Below are 18,819 nucleotides of genomic sequence, written 5' to 3'. Positions count from 1 at the left end.
CTGTGGCAGACATAGGTGAGCTTTATATTTTTATAAAGAGAGACTACACCTTAGAACAGTGGCTCCAGTATCTGGTGAACAGGGGTGTGAGTGTACTCCTGCCCAGAAGGAATTCAATATTTGTCCCAAGCCCTTGGGAGCCAGAGCCTCGCAACTTCAGCCATTTTGTGGAAATACCCCTCCCCCATGCTGTGGCAAACTTACAGTTAGTGGGATCCAGTGCTCTGCTGCATTTTTGGTGCACTACTGTTCTTTTCCCCACTCCCTGTCTATGTTAAACCTTTTTACTGTGTTTACTCCAGTCCAATGCCAGCATATCCACATCATGTATATTAAACAATACCCTGCACCTGTGTATCTCAACAGTATAATTAATGTAACCTTAACATATTTAACCATCTGAATCACTTTTAACTATCAAAGCAGCACAGAAATTATCATTACTTTATCGTATTTTTCTTCCTACCTATGGATAAAAATTGAAATAGTGCCTGTTCTTAACATCAGCAGAAGCAATTAGAATGAGTTATTCAGTCTTAGTGTTGATCAGTCAGCGGCTAATAAGCAGCTAGGCAATAGTTGTTGCAGGATCCTGTACTCTTCCCACGGCCAACTTTTGCATCCTGGTCTTTCTATACACTTGAAATAATTAAATCACTTTAGGTTACTAACTATTTCAGTTAATGTTAATTTAACTCCTTCATACATTTGGTTCACAGTAACTCCTTGAAATTAATGTTATAAGCAGTGTTTTGAAACAAGTGTATTAAAAACTTAAAAAGTATATAGAACTTTTCCCTTATCTGAGGAAAGGTCCTCAACCTGAAATATTAACTCTTTCGCTATCCTCAGATGCTGACATGATTTGCATTTTCTTTTCTATTTCATATTTTTAACATCCGTGCTATTTTGATTTTGTATTCAGCCTAAAATGAAGTTTTCATAATGGTTTAGTTTAAAGGACTCAGATGACACAACCCTGTGTTTAAAATTAAGAATGTGCATTGAGTGTTGGTCATGGCTGGAACATTTATTTGTCAAAATGTTTTTTTTCACTGAAACTCTAAGCCGTTCAAAATGCATGCTTGATTTGAAATCCTTCTGGATAGGGAGAAGGAGACGAGCAGGCACCTGCCAATGTGAAACTAGTAGGATGATGTGATGTTAGTCAAAGCCTCTCATTGGTACTGGGATCAACTTACATCAGTTGTGCCACTTGTCATGTAGTGTGCTGCCTGTTCAAGATTCCTGTCATTCCACTTGAGATTAAAAAAAACTTTTGGCCTCCACTGTACCCTAACGTGAGCTGCGATGGCACATTGACTGTGCCGAGAGAGTCCTCACAGCTTTCACGATGTTTCGTTGATTTTACTTCAAGTCTGTTTTGAGATGTTACTACACTGAGTGGGAGGGGGGGGTGGCAGTTGCCCCCCCCACCCCCAACCCTTGTCACCTGCCATGTCTAATGGTTACCGTACTCTTTCCCAGCATCTAAATGACTTGAAAAAAGAAAACTTCAGTCTCAAGCTCAGGATCTATTTTCTGGAGGAACGAATACAACAGAAATATGAAGACAGCAGCGAGGACATCTACAAGAGGGTAGGAAACTTCTTCACTTTTTCTGTGTGAACTAAGCATTGAAACGGTATTTTACTCAAGACCTCAAACTGCAATATTTCTAGGGTGATTTGTAGGAAAATTAACAAGCATCACCAGAGAGAGATAAGACATAGGTTCAAACTTTGCTGTCTAAAGATGGGTACCAAGCATGTATCATGTCAATATTATGCTACAGGAAAGAAAGTCATCCCAAATTGCCCACTTACAACATCTCAACCGAACAGAGAGCAAAACTGGCAAAGAGATGGGGACATGCATTGGCTCAAGGTGGTCCAGAAAGATTTGAAAGAGGAAAAAGAAAGAAAATAATAAGTGGAAAGGGGATATATATATATATATACTACTTGTGTCCAAACGATTTAATTAATGTAACTTCAGCCATAGTTATACCCAGCAAACTTCAATTTCAGTTCTTTATGAAGATAATGGCTGTAAAGTATCTGCAACAATTTTGTAGGAACTGGAGTGTGGTTTGCATTTATATTGCAGATGCTGTGATAAGAGAGCATCTTATTATCTGAATATCCATATCGGATAGGATTTACTGTCCAGGTGGATGTCCGCACCTAGTCAGGTTTAGTATCCAACTGGAGTTGGGCTGCCAAAACGCTTTGAAAATATCTTGTGTTTCAAAGTGGGAAAGTATTTTTTTTAATCTACACTGGCAACTTGATTAGGTAATATAAATAAATCATCAAAAGCATAAACATCACTGGCATTGATTTAACCCTACCCACCTAGGAGAACCTAATTAGTTGGTCAGAGAAGTACTTGAGAAGAAATACGTTGAGCCACAAAATGAAATGTCAGGAGGAATCCCCAAAAACTTGGCCAATGAGGTAGATTTTGACGAGGTGGAGGTGTTTAGGGAAGAACTTAGATCTGACCCTGGTTTCTAATATACTGCAATCTTTGAAATCTTTCAAAAGCAACCCCTTGTGGCTTAGAAACCATTTGAAAAACATGTTAAAGCTTCTGTTTTATATAATTCCTTAGCATCTGCTTTACAGTATTTTGTTTGAAAACAGGATTACAAAAGAGATTAGCATTGCTCAGATTTACCATGATGGGCAACGTGGTGGCAGTGGTTAGCACTGCTGCCTCACGGTGCCAAGGACCCAGGTTTGGGTCACTGTCTGTATGGAGTCCGCACGTTCTCCCCTGTGTTTCCTCCAGGTGTTCCGGTTTTCTCCTACAGTCCAAAAGATATGCATTGGCCACGCTAAATATTCTCCCTCAGTGTACCTGAACAGGTGTCAGAGTGTGGCAACTAGGGTATTGTCACAGTAACTTTATTGTAGTGTTAATGTAAGCCTACTTGTGACATTAAAAAATAAATTTAAACTCAAACTGCCAGTATATGCAGAAAAATAAAAATAAAGTTTAGTATCAATTCTCCACATTGAGTACAGATGTGCTCCAGCAGAAAGCTTTATAGGAAAAGATTAGCAACAACATCCATTGATATCATGCCTTTACACTAGGTAAAAGTCCAAGGCAGTTTATACAAGGATAATCAGACAAAAAAGCAACATCAGCAAGGGTGAAAGAAAACTGTTAAAGTGGTAGGTTTTGAAGTGGATAGAAGGGAAGAGAGTGAGAGATCCACAAGGAGTCAGATTAGCCTTATCTCAGTTCCCTCAAGTGTGGAATATATGTACTCCATCTGTGTTAAGGTGAGAGGCTTGTTATAGATACAGTGCTTTACATGGTTATGAGGGAATTACAAAATATAGATCACATATAAGCAAGATGATACCTGTTACTGACAGAATGACCAGTAATCCAAAGGGATTCTCTGGTCCCACTGCAGTGAATGGAGATTTGGCTGAGCACCAAAATATCCCTCGTCACTTGAGGCAGCGTTTGGGAGTGAGTGGCTGGAAAATTCCAGCCCATGTGTTGCATGGTTTCTCAGCTGTCATAGATAATATCTTCTGTTACAATATTACAGGGAAGGACAGGTTATACAACCAGTGTGTTTCATTTCATCTAAGCACCTGTATTGGAGCTATCCGCCCCAAAATGTTCAGTTATCTTGCAAGGGTCCCATTACCACAGTGATGCCATTCCCTTCAAGTAGGAGGTAGAGTCACAGCATGTAAATGATGCCTAAAAGTCTACGATTAAGAGGTAAGGCATGAGTCGCAAATCTGCAGAATTTACCAGTAGATTTGCACTATGCCCCCTCTGCTTGCTACAAGTAGCATCTCATTCAGTCTCATTATTACTTTAAAGAATCTGCACCCTTGACTTCCGACCTGTTTTAAAAATTGGTCTTGTGTCTCAATTGTAATTGTCTTATGACTTTGTTCCATTTTTGTTCTGTTCATTTTGATTATTCATTCCCTTTCACCAGTGGTTAAGTGGTCTATATGTCAACATGCTTATTAGTTTATTGGTGACATATGAACCAGTTCATTGCCAACTAGTTGACACTCATGTTTCCTGCATGCATGTCCAATTCCCAGTGGTGTGGTGGTTATACATGTAATTTGTGGCCATGATTGTCACTGTGTCAGATCCCTTGCAACCTGTGGAGATTTTAACCTCCTATTCAGGTGCACAGTTAAAATGCCAAGGCTATTTACGAACTGAAGGGCTACCTAGATTCCACCATGTCTGATTTAAATCTGCTCTTCTCAGCAGGGCACAAAACCATTTGGGTTTCAATTAACGTGTTCAGAATGGGGTCCAATGACTGTTAAACTGATTCTAATAATATTTTAACAGGAGTTTGAGGAGGATCGATATGTGAAGAGGCCCTGTAGTTGACTTTCCATCGTTGGGGTGAGGAGCAGGAGTGCACCTCTCATAGGGAAAGATTAGGTTTCTGCCCTGTACTGGACTCCTCTTCCCACACAATGCACCACACTACCCATCACATTCCCAACAGTGAAATTCTCCCACGACCACTTCCTCACACTTAACTACTTTTGCCAACTTGTGTGAGGCCAACAACTGCTCTCTGCCCAGAACAGATAAAAAGTGGAAGCACGGTATGGTAATGACTCCCAGCTGTTAAAATTGCTATGGTCTCATATTGTCACCGGGCGAGTCTGAAACAACCTTACATGGTTTCTCTAGGAAACCTGCCGGGAGGTAAAATTCCCTCCTGTCTGCTTGCGCACAAATCTCATTTACTGAGATCCAAATTAATCCAAACGCTTGGTAGTTACCAAAAAAAACATTGTTGGTCTATTAAAGAGTTTGTCACATTATTTGTTGGTTATGTATCAAGCTTCTGCTTATTCATTATTCAACAAGATAAAGATTAAAAACTGAACATCAACATTAATGGATGGTGGGGGCAAGGGATGGGGGGTGTACTGATGGTGGTTGTGAATCATTTAATAAGAGAAAAGCCATAATATGCACATTGTGTCATAAGGCATTAGAAGGAGCCATGAAGGATTTTGCAACCATTGTGGTAGTTTGTTTTCTTTTGGTGTTTTATATTTTAGGACTGAGAATGTACACTTGATATCTTAATTAAAAAAAGTCATGAAGGCAAGACTTATTTTTTGAAACACACCAATAGACTGTGAATCCAGGTGGTTTATTTTCAGTGGTATAGCCCGGACACATTTCAACAGCTTCAGTATTATGTCAGCATTTCCAAGTGAAAAATAATTGTTATTGGGTAGCATGATACATGTGATGCACATACGTGTGTAAATGGGATGAATGTCCAATACATAGCCCATATTTCCAGAACGAATAATCTAGGTTAACACTCTAATGCAACGTTTAAGTGAAGGGTTACATCAAGTATGTGCGTACGTTTTAGGTACTCGTGAATGAAGGGAAAAGTTAAAACAGTTTACCATGTCCTCAGAATTTCACAACTTTACAGTCAATTAACTACTTTCAAAGTGCAAACAGTATGTTCAGCAGATATGACAACCAATTTGCACGTAGCAATGTCCTACATCAACAGAGGACATGAATGATCAGTCACTTTGTTTCATGTGGCCTTGGTTGCAGAAGCCATATTGGTCCTCCAATTCTTCACCATCTCATTTGTTCTACTATTGTCATTCTGACTTTCTAATCAGTTTTCGTACTAATCAAAAGAAACCATGAGAACTTGAATTGCAATCACATTTCCCCTATCATTTTCCTGCTCCTTTCTTAATTTGGGACTAGGGGAAAAGGACACTACACCGTGGTCCTCAGTCATTAATATGTGATGCAGTGTGTCAGGCTAGTGTCACAATGAAACAGGAACTTGCACCCCAAATACTGTGGGTTGCCTAATCTCAGTGCTAATTTCTCCACAATGGAAAAAATAATAAAATCACCTTGTATACTGCTTGGTCACATCCTAGTGACTGATACAGGTTTTAAAGCAGGTCATGTGTTTACACCTTTAGGTGCAAAGAATGGTCCGAGCTTTATTCATGATGGGGTAAGTGGGGAGAAAAATATAATATGGATAAAAGGTCTCAATAAAATCTCCTTTTAAAAATCACCATAAAGACACTTCTGTACCTTGTCTTTGGTCTTCTCTGCCTTGCAGCAAACCGCAACCACCAACCCCCCCCCCAACCCACTGCCACCACTACCCACATAACTTCTTTCTCATCCTTCTCAATATCCACCCTTTTCCTCATTAAGATCTGTGATACATTTCAGTTACATGAGAAGTATGATCCAGTTACCAGTTGCTCCTAAAACGCCAGAATAAGCATCCAAGCAGTCTACTGTCAGACCTCCACCTTGTGCCTCATTGAAGAGGTTCCTGGTAGCGCAGAAATGTAGTCAAATGATTCTTCTCCCTGGTAATTAATGAAATTACTCAATGTAAAAACTTAACCTGACTTTCTTTATGCCCTGGTGCTTTGGAGGAGGTGGACTCCCCTTAGAACCTTTTCCTTCTGTCAAAAACCACAGGATAATCAATAGACATGTGAAAAATCACCATATCTTTTACTTGTGATGTTCATTATCTAGTAGGGCTCATGCTAGTAGCCGGTAGTCAGGATTACTGGAGTTCTATGAGGATGTGCCTAGGGCGGTGGATAGAGGAGAGCCGGTGGATGTGGTCTTTCTTGGTTTTCAGAAGGCGTTTGACAAGGTACCTCACAAGAGGTTATTGCAGAAGGTCAGGGGACGTGGAGTTGGGGGTAGGGTGTTAGCGTGGATAGAGGATTGGTTGTCAAATAGGAGGCAGAGAGTGGGGGTCAATGGGTGCTATTCAGATTGGCGGTTGGTGACTAGTGGAGTGCCCCAGGGGTCGGTGCTGGGGCCTCAGCTATTTACCACTTATATAGATGATCTGGAGGAGGGAACCAAGTGTATGGTGTCGAAATTTGCTGATGACACCAAGATTGGCGGAACGGCAAATTGCGCGGAGGGTGTGGAGAGTCTACAGAAGGATCTAGATAGGCTGGGCGAATGGGCCAGGAACTGGCAAATGGAATTTAATGTTGGCAAGTGCGAGGTGGTCCACTTTGGTAGGAATAATGGTAGGAAGGATTATTACTTATGTGGCGAAAAACTGCAGCAGGAGACGGTGCAGAGGGACCTCGGGGTCCTTGTGCATGAGCCGCAAAAACCCAGCTTGCAGGTGGTCAGGAAGACGAATGGGATGCTGGCCTTCATAGCGAGGGGGATTGAATATAAAAGTAGGGAGGTCTTGCTGCGGCTGTATAGGGCATTGGTGAGGCCGCAGCTGGAGTACTGTGCAGTTTTGGGCGCCGTACTTACGCAAGGATATTTTGGCCTTGGAGGGAGTGCAGAGAAGGTTTACTAGGCTGATGCCGGAGTTGAGGGGGTTGAGCTATGAGGAGAGGCTGAATAAACTAGGCTTGTACTCGTTAGAGTTTAGAAGAATGAGGGGAGATCTCATTGAGACATATAAGATGATGAATGGGATGGATAGGATAGAGGTGGAGAGACTCTTCCCGCTCAGAAAGGACAGTAGGACTAGGGGGCACAGCCTCAAGATAAAGGGGGAGCGGTTTAGAATGGAGTTGAGGAAGAACTTCTTCACTCAAAGGGTGGTGAATCTCTGGAATTCTCTGCCCGTTGAAGTGGTGGAGGCTACCTCGCTAAATATTTTTAAGACGCGGGTTGATGGGTTTTTGATAAGAGAGGGGATTAAGGGTTATGGGGAAAGGGCAGGAATGTGGAACTGAGCCACGACAGATCAGCCATGATCTTATTGAATGGCGGGGCAGGCTCGAAGGGCTGGATGGCCTACTCCTGCTCCTATTTATTATGTTCTTATTATGTTCTTATATGATTGAACTTATTATCCTTGATTGAGAAGAAGAAAAATGAGCCAGGTCCGCAGTTATCTGCCAGGTGAAGGCAGTATTTGGCTCGGGTGAAATGCCTTCCTTTGGAGAATATCTTAGCAACATTCACATATGAAAATCACCATTTCACTGAAGTACTAGAAGGTTGCCAGCATCTACCTAGTCATACTCCAGCTTGAATTAATGTTCTTAAAAGTTAGGTGTGGGAAGGAAAAGACTAGACAGAAAGTCTCCTACTTTACAACAGTGACTATACTTCAAAGGAACTATATTGGCTGTAAAGTGCTTTGAGACATCATGAAGTCCTGAAAGGCACTATATAAATACAAGTTCTTTCCTTCTTTCTTCTTCTCATTAAGTGCAGCAGGAAGAGTATTTCCCTCCTGCACACCATACTCACTGCGTGAGCAGTGAGTATGATGAATGTGGTAACAGGTTCATTACTGACCTGCAACAAAATCTGCCTCATACTTGGAAGCTGCCAGCCAATGGGAGAACTATGTATCATGTTCATGTAAAGTTAGGTTTATTCTTGGAGCTGTTGTCAAGGGGATAACAGACCTAAATATAGAAACTGATCGCTGGCTTCAATTCCTGCAACAAATTATCTGAGAGAGTTTGGACTTACAATGGGGCTTAGTCACTAGTCACTGCTCAGGAATAAGTAAAATCGGTGCATTAATAAATTCTGGAGTTAGAGTAGTTCAGGAGTTATACGTACTGCTGTCTCTGATTGTTGAATGCCATTTTTGAGTGTAAAATTTGAACTAGTCAGTAACTTGAATTTGCCAACATAATTAAAATGGTGATGTTAAAGAGTGTGCAAAATAAAAATCCAGAAATTGAACTTGACCAAACTTTGAAACAAGAAGGGTAAACTGCAACATATTTATTTTATATTCTGTACTTTGTATTCAACATCAGCCTCTCATGTTTCCATTTGCTTGACAGAGGATTAACATGTGGCACACCATATTAATTTGATACGTACCAGGAATCTGAGAAGCATGTTTTAGGCTGCCCAGCAATTTTGGTGGCCTAATGTGGCAGGGGACAGGAGGCAGGCATGTCAGAGACCAAGGCTTTGCTGCATGATTGACATTAAGTATACTGCTTATCTTCAACGGCAAATAAACGAAATCTTAACAATGGATACAGTGACAGAGCAGTAAGTTAGACAAGCGAGTTAAGTTCTGAGTTCAATCCTGGGGGAATGGGTGCTTGTTGAATAAGCTGATTTCAAAGACCACAAGAGGTAATTCCTGGATTTGTAAAAGGTTTAGAAATATCCACTGTGATCAGTATGGTCATTTTCTAATACAATGAATATTTGTGAAGCATTGTGAGGATGTCTATAATTCCATCTACCTCGAGAATTTTTTCATAATGCTCAACCAAAGTCTACAACATGAAGTTGAGAATTTTGCAGCAGGTCTGTCTAGGGATAACTTAGATCAGTTGTGCATTTGGCAGGAAAATTAAATTTATGCTATGAATAATTGTTAGTGACTTGGACAAGAATTGGTTATCAGCTTCTCTATGTTACAAAGGTTTAGCATTTAAATTCCTCATTATCACAACCTGTGCATGACCTTGACTATCACAGCTATTCACCCATAAATGTTAGGTTTTTCCAGATTTCAAACTGAACACATATCCTTATAAGACTATAACAAATGCCCTTCCCCTGCACCACAGATTGAAGTCAGGAGATTTGGGTGTAAAGACAGCGAAAATAATTTCCCTGGAGCTGCATTGCACTTCATCAAATGTCAGCCAGACTATAAGTCTAAATGGGAGAGAAAAAGATTGAGTAAGAAAGAGTGCATAAAGAAATGTTTCAGAAAATGGTGGACATTCACTGCAAGCCCAACATGTGAAAGAGAATGAAAGATTAATATTCTGGGTGTGCCCTTTCTGTGGGGATTCTATCAGTTGACTGCTGTAACTTCAGTGAAAAACTGTGTACTTTTACACTATGTCCCCAGATTTTCAACAAAGACTAGAAGGAACACTAGAGAAACATTTACCCAAACCAAAGCATTAAATAAGACTCCTTCATCTTTGACACTTCAGTACAGCATTGAAAGAACACTGCATTGTCAGAGATGCCATCTTTTGGGTGAAAAGTCAAATCCAGGCCCTTCATATGCTCTCAGGTGGACATAAAAAAATCACAGGGCATTGTTGAAAAAGAGCAGAGAACTTTTTCCAGTGTCCTAGAACAAAATCATAGAATTTTTACAGTGTAGACGAAGACCATTTGACCCACCATATTTGTTTATTTATTATTAGTGTCTTATATTAGGCTTACATGAAGTTACTGTGAAAATCCCCTTGTTGCCACATTCCAGCACCTGTTTGGGTATACTGAGGGAGAATTTAGCATGGCCAATGCACCTAACCAGCTGTGGAGGAAACCAGACCACCTGGAGGAAACACACACAGGCACGGAGAGAACATGCAGACTCCACACAGATAGTCACCTCAGCTGGGAATCGAACCCAGGTCCCTGGCGCTGTGAGGCAGCAGTGTTAACCACTGAACCAACATGCTGCCCCATGCTTGTGTCATCTTATTCCCACAACAGTATAAATTAGTTCTCATTAAGTAGATGTCCAATTGCCTTTTAAAAGTTGCAGTGGAATCTGGGTTCCATCACTTTTTTCAGTAATGTGTTCTGTAAACTTCAATACTGTCCCTCCACACTCAAGTCCAGGTTATATATATGACAAAATGGTCTTAACATTGATCCCTTGGGTGACCCACTGCACATTTCTCTCCAGTCAGAGAAACATTCATTGAATACTGCTGTCCGTGTCTTATTGCTTCCCAATTTTATACCCAAGTTAGCAGCATCCCTTTAATACCATGTTTTTTTATTTTCTGAATAAGTCTGTTATGGGACACTTTATTAAATGCCTGTATGCAACATTCACTGTATTACCTTCATCAACTCTCTCTGTTACTTTACAAGAACTTAATCAGATGAGTCAGACATGATTTGCTTTTAACAAATTGTGCTGTTAATTGTGCCTCTCAAGTGAAAGTTAATTTTGTCAGTGTCTCCAGTAGTTTTCCCACAAGATTTATCCCTCAATCCCTAAAACAGTTAATCTAGTCACATCTTATTGCTGTCTGTGGGAACTTACAATGTAGAAAGTGACTTTCTCATTTCCAATATTGCAATGGTATCTTCACTTAATTGGATGTAAAGTGCTTTGAGATGTCCTGAGATTGTGGCTGGCGCAATGGCACAGTGGTTAGCACTGCTACCTCACAGCACCAGGGACCCAGTTTCAATTCCAGCCTCAGATCACTGACTGTGTGGAGTTTTCACGTTCTCCCCATGTCTGTGTGAGTTTCCTCTGGGTGCTGCAGTTTCCTCCCACATTCTGAAGGACATGCTCGTTAGATGCATTGACCAAAAAGGTGCTGGACTCTGGCAAATAGGGGAATTTCATAGTAAGTTCATTGCAATGTTAATGTAAGCCTTACTTGTGACTAATAAATAAACTTTTAACTTTCTGAAAGTGTGATTTAAAAATACACACCATTTTATTCTTTCTTTGTAAGGTTTAATGTTTACTTTCAAATTTCTGTCACTTTTCATTCATAACAACCTTGTTCCAGATCATTAATAGAGCAACACATTTGATGCAGTGCATTAACCTGCAACACGAGTTCTCTACTAACTGGGCATAGCACCATTTGTATTTTTAAAAAATCCCAGAGGTAATGAAAATGCCATGTTCTCACAGATCTGAGCTGAAACAAATCACTATCCTGAATCATTGTCAAGGCTGTGGCACTCATCAAGTCATCTGTCTTTCAGAACATTGAGCTGAAGGTAGAAGTGGAGAGCCTGAAACAAGAACTAAATGAAAAAACTGAGCTGCTTGAGAAAGCCTCGTAAGTCACATTTACTGCTTCCTTCTGAATCATTGTGCCTGTGCTAAAGTTTACAGTTACTGTAAAGTAACTCTGTCACTGTTTCCACTGAGGTAACATCTGTCTGGAATAGCAATCTGCCTCGTATGTTATCCCAGTTTGAAAAATTGGAGGGAAAAACTTGCTTGTACTCTTCCTTTGCTTAAGAAAATACTCTAGAGTGTATAAAAAACACTATTTTGTATAAATGTCTGTTTAAAATTATTTACTAGATTAATGCAAATATGCTGCCTGGTTTCTACGTGAAGCTGCCATCCCTGCTGCCAATCAGAGGCTTGTGTGTGAAGAACTTCCCCAGGAAGAACTATCTGTATGGGAAATTTGAAGGTTTTCTGAAAGCCCCTGTAAACAGTTCCACAGAGCTTTGTAATTAGTACCTTCTCCTTTTCCTGGAAGAACCTAATAAACCTTTCAGGGGCTCTGGTTTGTCCCTGTATTACCAATACCAGGATTGTGCTATATTCAGACCTGACTGCAGCTATACTTCTCTCTTACCAGTTTGTACAAAGGTGTCTTTGCGATCACAATCCATCCACACGCCCCCCTTCCTCTCCTCCGCAATCCCTTCCCTCCATTCCTCCCAGAGGCAAAGATTGGGGGTCAAGGTACATAATTTGTGTGTTTTTTTTTTAAGTAGCTTTGAAATGGTTTGAAAGGTCATATTTAGGAAGCCTTATAGTTGCAGAGTTATTGGATTGTGGAATAAGATGGTGTGGTCCAAGGTTTCTGTCAGAGTTCATAAGGAGCAGGGGGTCATTAGTTGTGAAATCTCCATCAGAGTACAGAGTTTTGAAACAGCAGATTGAGCATGGAACTTTTGCAAATGTAAATCACATTCACTAGATGATTGATGTTTGTGTTTTTTCTGTAAATTGGCTGCGATTTTTAAATTTTCATGCGTTTCTTAGTAAAGCAAGCAACTATAAGACGCTGGATAGGAGACAGGCATGTTGTACAAAGACACCAAAAACTGATACCGTCATCCTATTCCAGCATGTGATACTTCATTATGTCCTGCATTTAATCCACTAGAATGAGCTGGTATTTTGAAACTGCTATTCTAATGATTTGTTGTGCAATGCTATGTTCCTGACTAGGAGTGGCAGTCACTCATTTTGATTTGAAATGCAATTTAGCTTGAAGAACCTCTTGGTCAAAATAAATAACTCTATATAGTTGAATGGGTCTGAAATCTGTACCAATATTTACATGCTCATTGTTTCTTTCAAGAATTTATGCCAGGGAGGGGTTTCACAGATATCAACTGATCATGAATCCAAGTTGCAATATTTCTTTGATGTTTACTTGACTGCAGGAGGGAGCTCATCCTAACTGTTAGCACTAGGTTTTGTAAATGTGGAAAGTAGATGGAGGCAGAAATCCAAACCAAACTTTACGGCCGGAATTCTCCCATCCCGCCCGCCACTGGAATTCTAGTGGGCGGGGGGTGGACCATGTAAAGGCTTATTGAAGTCAGACAGGAAACTCTGGTTTTCACGCAAGTGGGGCTGGAGAATCCCACCCACAGTGTGTGTGTATCTCTGTAGGATTCTCATATGGGGCCATTAGGTGAAGCCCAGGAGTTAATCTGATCCATCGGGTTTTCTCTCACCAAGAATGAATCCTTTTAAGTTCACTGCCTTTCTCTTCACCACTTTGATTTCACCACCAATCAGAAGTTAGCCATCAGTGGATGACTAGAATCTGGTTATGTGCTGAAATTCTGCAAGTGAAGTATTAGTGCATTGGGCAGGCTTGCTGTTTCACTACGCCCACACAGTTCAGCAATGTGCAGCTGTTCTATTGTGTATTTATGCTGCAGTTACCAGCATTCGACTAATAGTTCCGATATCTGTTCCAGTTCATTTGGAATGGCTGGCTCCACTTCCAAATCTCCTGCCCACCACAACACCTTCCTCTTAAAATGTTTAAGTATTTTGAGAGTATGAATGGATTTGCTCCAGATAGATGGATGGATGGATTTGTATTCCTTGCCCCTGGTGTTCAATCCTATACCCCAAACACTAGGCTTGACGCTATGTGGGAGTTGCACCTATGTATGGTCAAATGTGATTGGATTGAGACTACTTTTTACATGGAGCGTCACTTTATTTCTTTCTCTGCCCAGCCTCCCGAATTACATCTGCACCTTTAACTCTGCAACAAATTAGAAATACTTGAGTTATAATTTAGATACACCTTTAATGTGTTGGTACAGCTGTGCATGGAGAGACCAGTTTCAATTACTGTCGCACAATATCGTGCAAGCTCAGTTTGGCAGCATGTAGAAACAATACACAAGGGGATTTGTTTAAATTCCACCTCTTCTACTCTATAGCATTGACATGCCATTTATTATATATATGTTTATATATATGAAAACACACAAATCTCTTGGGCTTTGAGAGATGGGCTTTGTTGAATTATAGTCAGTAATCTAATTACAGTATATATGCAGAAATGTCTGCACAGCACACTAATACTTTAACACAAAATGTCTGGCACCATCTGGTGGACCAGTTGAATAGTAAAATTGTATGTAATTGCATGTAAAAGACCTGGCACATTCTGATAATTTTACTGCAGTGAAAATAATGTGTAAGTGAGACTATCAGCATGAAGGGAGTCAAGCTTTTTACCCACGAGATACCTGCTAAACATGTCAAAAATTTTAGAGATTACCTATTCAAGCATAAGTGAATTTTTAACAGCACAATCACCTTCAACCAACTGCTTTGGCCCTGAAAATTTATTTCTGCAAATGTAGAGTCTCATTCCTTAAGATTTTAATTGTTGTTAGAGATTTTTAATAATTGCAGTTTCGTTCTGTCCCTTTTATCTCTTTCTTCCTTAATCCCATTTTTCTTTCTCTCCTTTTTAATTTGTTTTCTGTAATTATTTTACATTTGAATATTTTAATTTAGGCTTTCTGATTTAGACTCAACAGGTCTCAGTAAGAATTTGTTAATAAGACATAAGAACACAAGAAATAGGAGCAGGAGTAGGCCATCTAGCCCTTCGAGCCTGCCCCGCCATTCAATACGATCATGGCTGATCTGTCGTGGCTCAGTTCCACATTCCTGCCCTCTCCCCATAACCCTTAATGCCCTCTCTTATCAAAAACCCATCAACCCGCGTCTTAAAAATATTTAGCGAGGCAGCCTCCACCACTTCAACGGGCAGAGAATTCCAGAGATTCACTACCCTTTGAGTGAAGAAGTTCCTCCTCAACTCCGTTCTAAACCGCCCCCCCCTTTATCTTGAGGCTGTGCCCCCTAGTCCTACTGTCTTTTTTGAGCGGGAAGAGTCTCTCCACCTCTATCCTATCCATCCCATTCATCATCTTATACGTCTCAATGGGATCTCCCCTCATTCTTCTAAACTCTAACGAGTACAAGCCTAATTTATTCAGCCTCTCCTCATAGCTCAACCCCTTCAACTCCGGTATCAGCCTAGTAAACCTCCTCTGCACTCCCTCCAAGGCCAAAATATCTTTGCGCAGGTGCGGCGCCCAAAACTGCACACAGTACTCCAGCTGCGGCCTCACCAATGCCCTATACAGCTGCAGCAAGAACTCCCTACTTTTATATTCAATCCCCCTCGCTATGAAGGCCAGCATCCCATTCGCCTTCCTGACCACCTGCTGCACCTGCAAGCTGGGTTTTTGCGACTCATGCACAAGGACCCCGAGGTCCCTCTGCACCGTCGCCTGCTGCAGTTTTTCACCACGTAAGTAATAATCCTTCCTACCATTATTCCTACCAAAGTGGACCACCTTGCACTTGCCAACATTAAATTCCATTTGCCAGTTCCTGGCCCATTCGCCCAGCCTATCTAGATCCTTCTGCAGACTCTCCACACCCTCCGCGCAATTTGCTGTTCCACCAATCTTGGTGTCATCAGCAAATTTCGACACCCTACACTCGGTTCCCTCCTCCAGATCATCTATATAAATGGTAAAAAGCTGAGGCCCCAGCACCGACCCCTGGGGCACTCCACTAGTCACCATCCGCCAATCCAAATAGCACCCGTTGACCCCCACTCTCTGCCTCCTATTTGACAACCAATCCTCTATCCACGCTAACACCCTACCCCCAACTCCATGTCCCTCGACCTTCTGCAATAACCTCTTGTGAGGTACTTTGTCAAACGCCTTCTGAAAATCTAGAAAGACCACATCCACCGGCTCTCCTCTATGCACCGCCCTAGACACATCCTCATAGAACTCCAGTAAATTTGTCAGACACAACTTCCCTTTAATGAAACAGTGCTGCATCTGCTCTATCAAGCAATTCCCTTCAAGATGCCTCGCAATTTCCTCCTTGATGACAGATTCTAACATTTTACCTACAACAGACGTTAAACTAACCAGCCTATAATTCCCCGCCTTTTGCCTGGCACCCTTCTTAAACAACGGCGTAACATTAGCCGTTTTCCAATCATCCGGCACTTCCCCGGAATCCAGCAACGTCTGGAAAATAACCACCAAGGCATCCACTATCACTTCCGCCATTTCTTTCAGAACCCTCGGATGCATTCCATCCGGTCCTGGGGACTTGTCCACAATCAGCCCCTCCAGTCTGTTGAACACCGCCTCTCTAGTAACAGTAATGTCATTAAGACCCTCCAGTCCTACCACCTTTCCATCGCTAACACCCGGCAAATTATTCACGTCCTCCTCCGTGAAGACAGAAACAAAAAAGTTATTCAATACCTTAGCCATATCCCCATCCCCTACCACTAGGTCCCCTTTTTCATCCTCTAAAGGACCAACGTTCACCCTAGCCAGCCTCTTCCTTTTTATATATTTATAAAAACTCTTGCTATCCTTTTTTATATTAAGCGCTAGCCCAGCTTCATAGTTTCTCCTACCCTTCTTTATCAACTTCTTTGTCAATCTTTGTTGACATTTAAACCTCTCCCAGTCCTCTTCTTGCCCACTACTCTTAGCTACTCTAAATTCCTCCGCTTTTAATTTAACACTTTCCTTCACCTCCTTCATTATCCACGGCTTATTACCTCTCCTTCTACGGTCCTTTTTGACCATCGGAATAAATTTCCGCTGAGCACCAAGGAAGATCTCCTTAAAGATCCTCCACTGCTCCTCAGCAGACCCTCCCTCCAACGCGCTCCCCCAGTCCACATTCGCCAATTCTTCTCTAAGAGACATACCGTCTTGGCCTGTTCACACAGATCCCAGACCTTCAATAGCAGTCACTGCATTGAAATAGTTCCCTAGCCATTGCAAGTTGCTATGCAGAAGCCATGGAAAGTCTGGGCAGCTGGGAATATATTAAACAACAACCCTCGTTTCTTCACTGCTAACTGTAAAATCCAAGCCACAATTCACACATTTCAGCTGGATGATAATCTTTTGGTGACATCAGTAGAGGTTCTCTATTGAGTTTTAATTTTGGACATACTTTTGACATGTTCTGAAAGAAAATTTAGTCTGACATACAGAAACACATCACCAAGCTTCAGGGTCTTCAGATCAGATCACAGAAGGTCTACCTGGCTGGGATATCAGATGACAGATCATCTGTCACAAAGGATCAATTTGGTCCTACTTTTCTGTCACTAGGCATGTCTCCTTGGAGCCAAATAAAACCACTGGCGATCTCTCCTTCACTCTCAGATAAAAAATGTTGTATTTTTTTAAAAAAATCACTTTAGAGTTCAGGTGTTAAAATTTTTTTCTAAATTTTCTCTCTGTTTTATTTCCAGAAAATTAGAATGGACGAAACTCCTTCATTATACTGAATATATTTGGTTTTTGCACCCTCTTGTGGAACTTTTGTGAGCAGTAATTCAGAGTTACTGCATGAAAATTTTAGGTTGGCTTTCTGCATTTTAAGCTATTGGCCAAGTGACAAAATCAGATGAATAATGCATGATAGGTTCGTTAACAAGGGGCAATAATTTTAAGGTGAGAGGCAGGAGGTTCAGAGGAGATCTGAGGAAAGATATTTTTAGCCAGAGTGTGGTGGGAGTCTGGAATGCACTAACTGGGAGGGTAGTAGAGCCAGGAAACCTCACACCATTTAAGAAGTATGTGGATGAACTCAAGTGTCATAACATTCAAGGCTATGGGCCAAATGCTGAAAAGTGGAATTAGTGCAAATTTAGTGTCGTTTTGTCCGTGCAGACTGGGTCAAAGGCCTCTTCTCTCCTGCAAGGCTCTATGGCTGCAGTCTTATGAAAAGAATTCAGTGCCAAACGAGTGAGATAACAAGTGAGTTTCAGACCCATTTTTTGGCCGAGTTAGAAAATGTGATCTTATGCCACTCTGTCACTTTTTTTGGACAGAAGTGTGATTCTCAGCAGTTTGTGGGGGGTTGGGGGTGGGGTGGTGGGTGTGGCCGGGGCTTGGGCTTGGCAGAATCTAAGTTCACCAGTGAAGCTGGCTGCAGAATGCTTGGGACACCATTGCGTAGGCCCCTGACGTCCCACCACCCCCACCCACGACAGGCATCGCACCTCCCATCATCAGCAGTAGGGTAACGCCACCCCCCCCTCCCCCATGGCAGTACGGGTCACCAGCATTGGGCCATCAAGACCCTCTTGGTGCCTCACCCATCCCAACCCACTCCATGGCACACTTGCCTGCCAATCACTCCCTCCACTCATCATAACCCTACACCCACTCCGGCACACCCTCTTGGCACTGCCTCTGGCACAGTCATGGTGCCCAATGGGCAATGCCTGGGTGCCTGGTGGGCATTGCCAGTGTGCCCAGTGGACAGTACCAAGGTGCCAGCTGGGCACTTACATACTAAGCATATCCTTAATATTGGCTTTGCACCCTTTTTGGGAAATTTTTTCCTCTGTACACAATCTTATCGGCTCACTTTGCCACTTCACCGGCGCAATGAGCAGGTAAGGTTGCGTCCTAATGAGCAGGTAAGGTTGTGTCCTATGACGCGTCAGAAATAGTGGATGTATCCCTTGTCGCCTCTATTCCACCATCAGTATATGCTTT

The 18,819-nt window shown here is 41.7% G+C and overlaps 1 protein-coding gene across 1 annotated transcript in view; it reads left to right on the top strand.

Moving 5' to 3' along the window:
• The window catches only part of pde4dip (phosphodiesterase 4D interacting protein), a 445,155-nt gene that overhangs the window by 177,347 nt on the left and 248,989 nt on the right, over positions 1 to 18,819 (top strand). Inside the window, exons 4-5 of the mRNA XM_080195665.1 lie at positions 1,489 to 1,599; positions 11,722 to 11,798. Coding sequence (XP_080051791.1) covers positions 1,489 to 1,599; positions 11,722 to 11,798 — 188 coding nt within the window. The remainder of the gene's footprint in view (positions 1 to 1,488; positions 1,600 to 11,721; positions 11,799 to 18,819) is intronic.

Source organism: Carcharhinus amblyrhynchos, chromosome 9 (assembly GCF_965287045.1).
Source record: "Carcharhinus amblyrhynchos chromosome 9, sCarAmb.v2.hapA, whole genome shotgun sequence".
Lineage (NCBI taxonomy): Eukaryota > Metazoa > Chordata > Chondrichthyes > Carcharhiniformes > Carcharhinidae > Carcharhinus > Carcharhinus amblyrhynchos.
The sequence above is the reverse complement of the archived record's forward strand: the minus strand, read 5'-3'. Positions and strand labels throughout refer to the sequence as shown.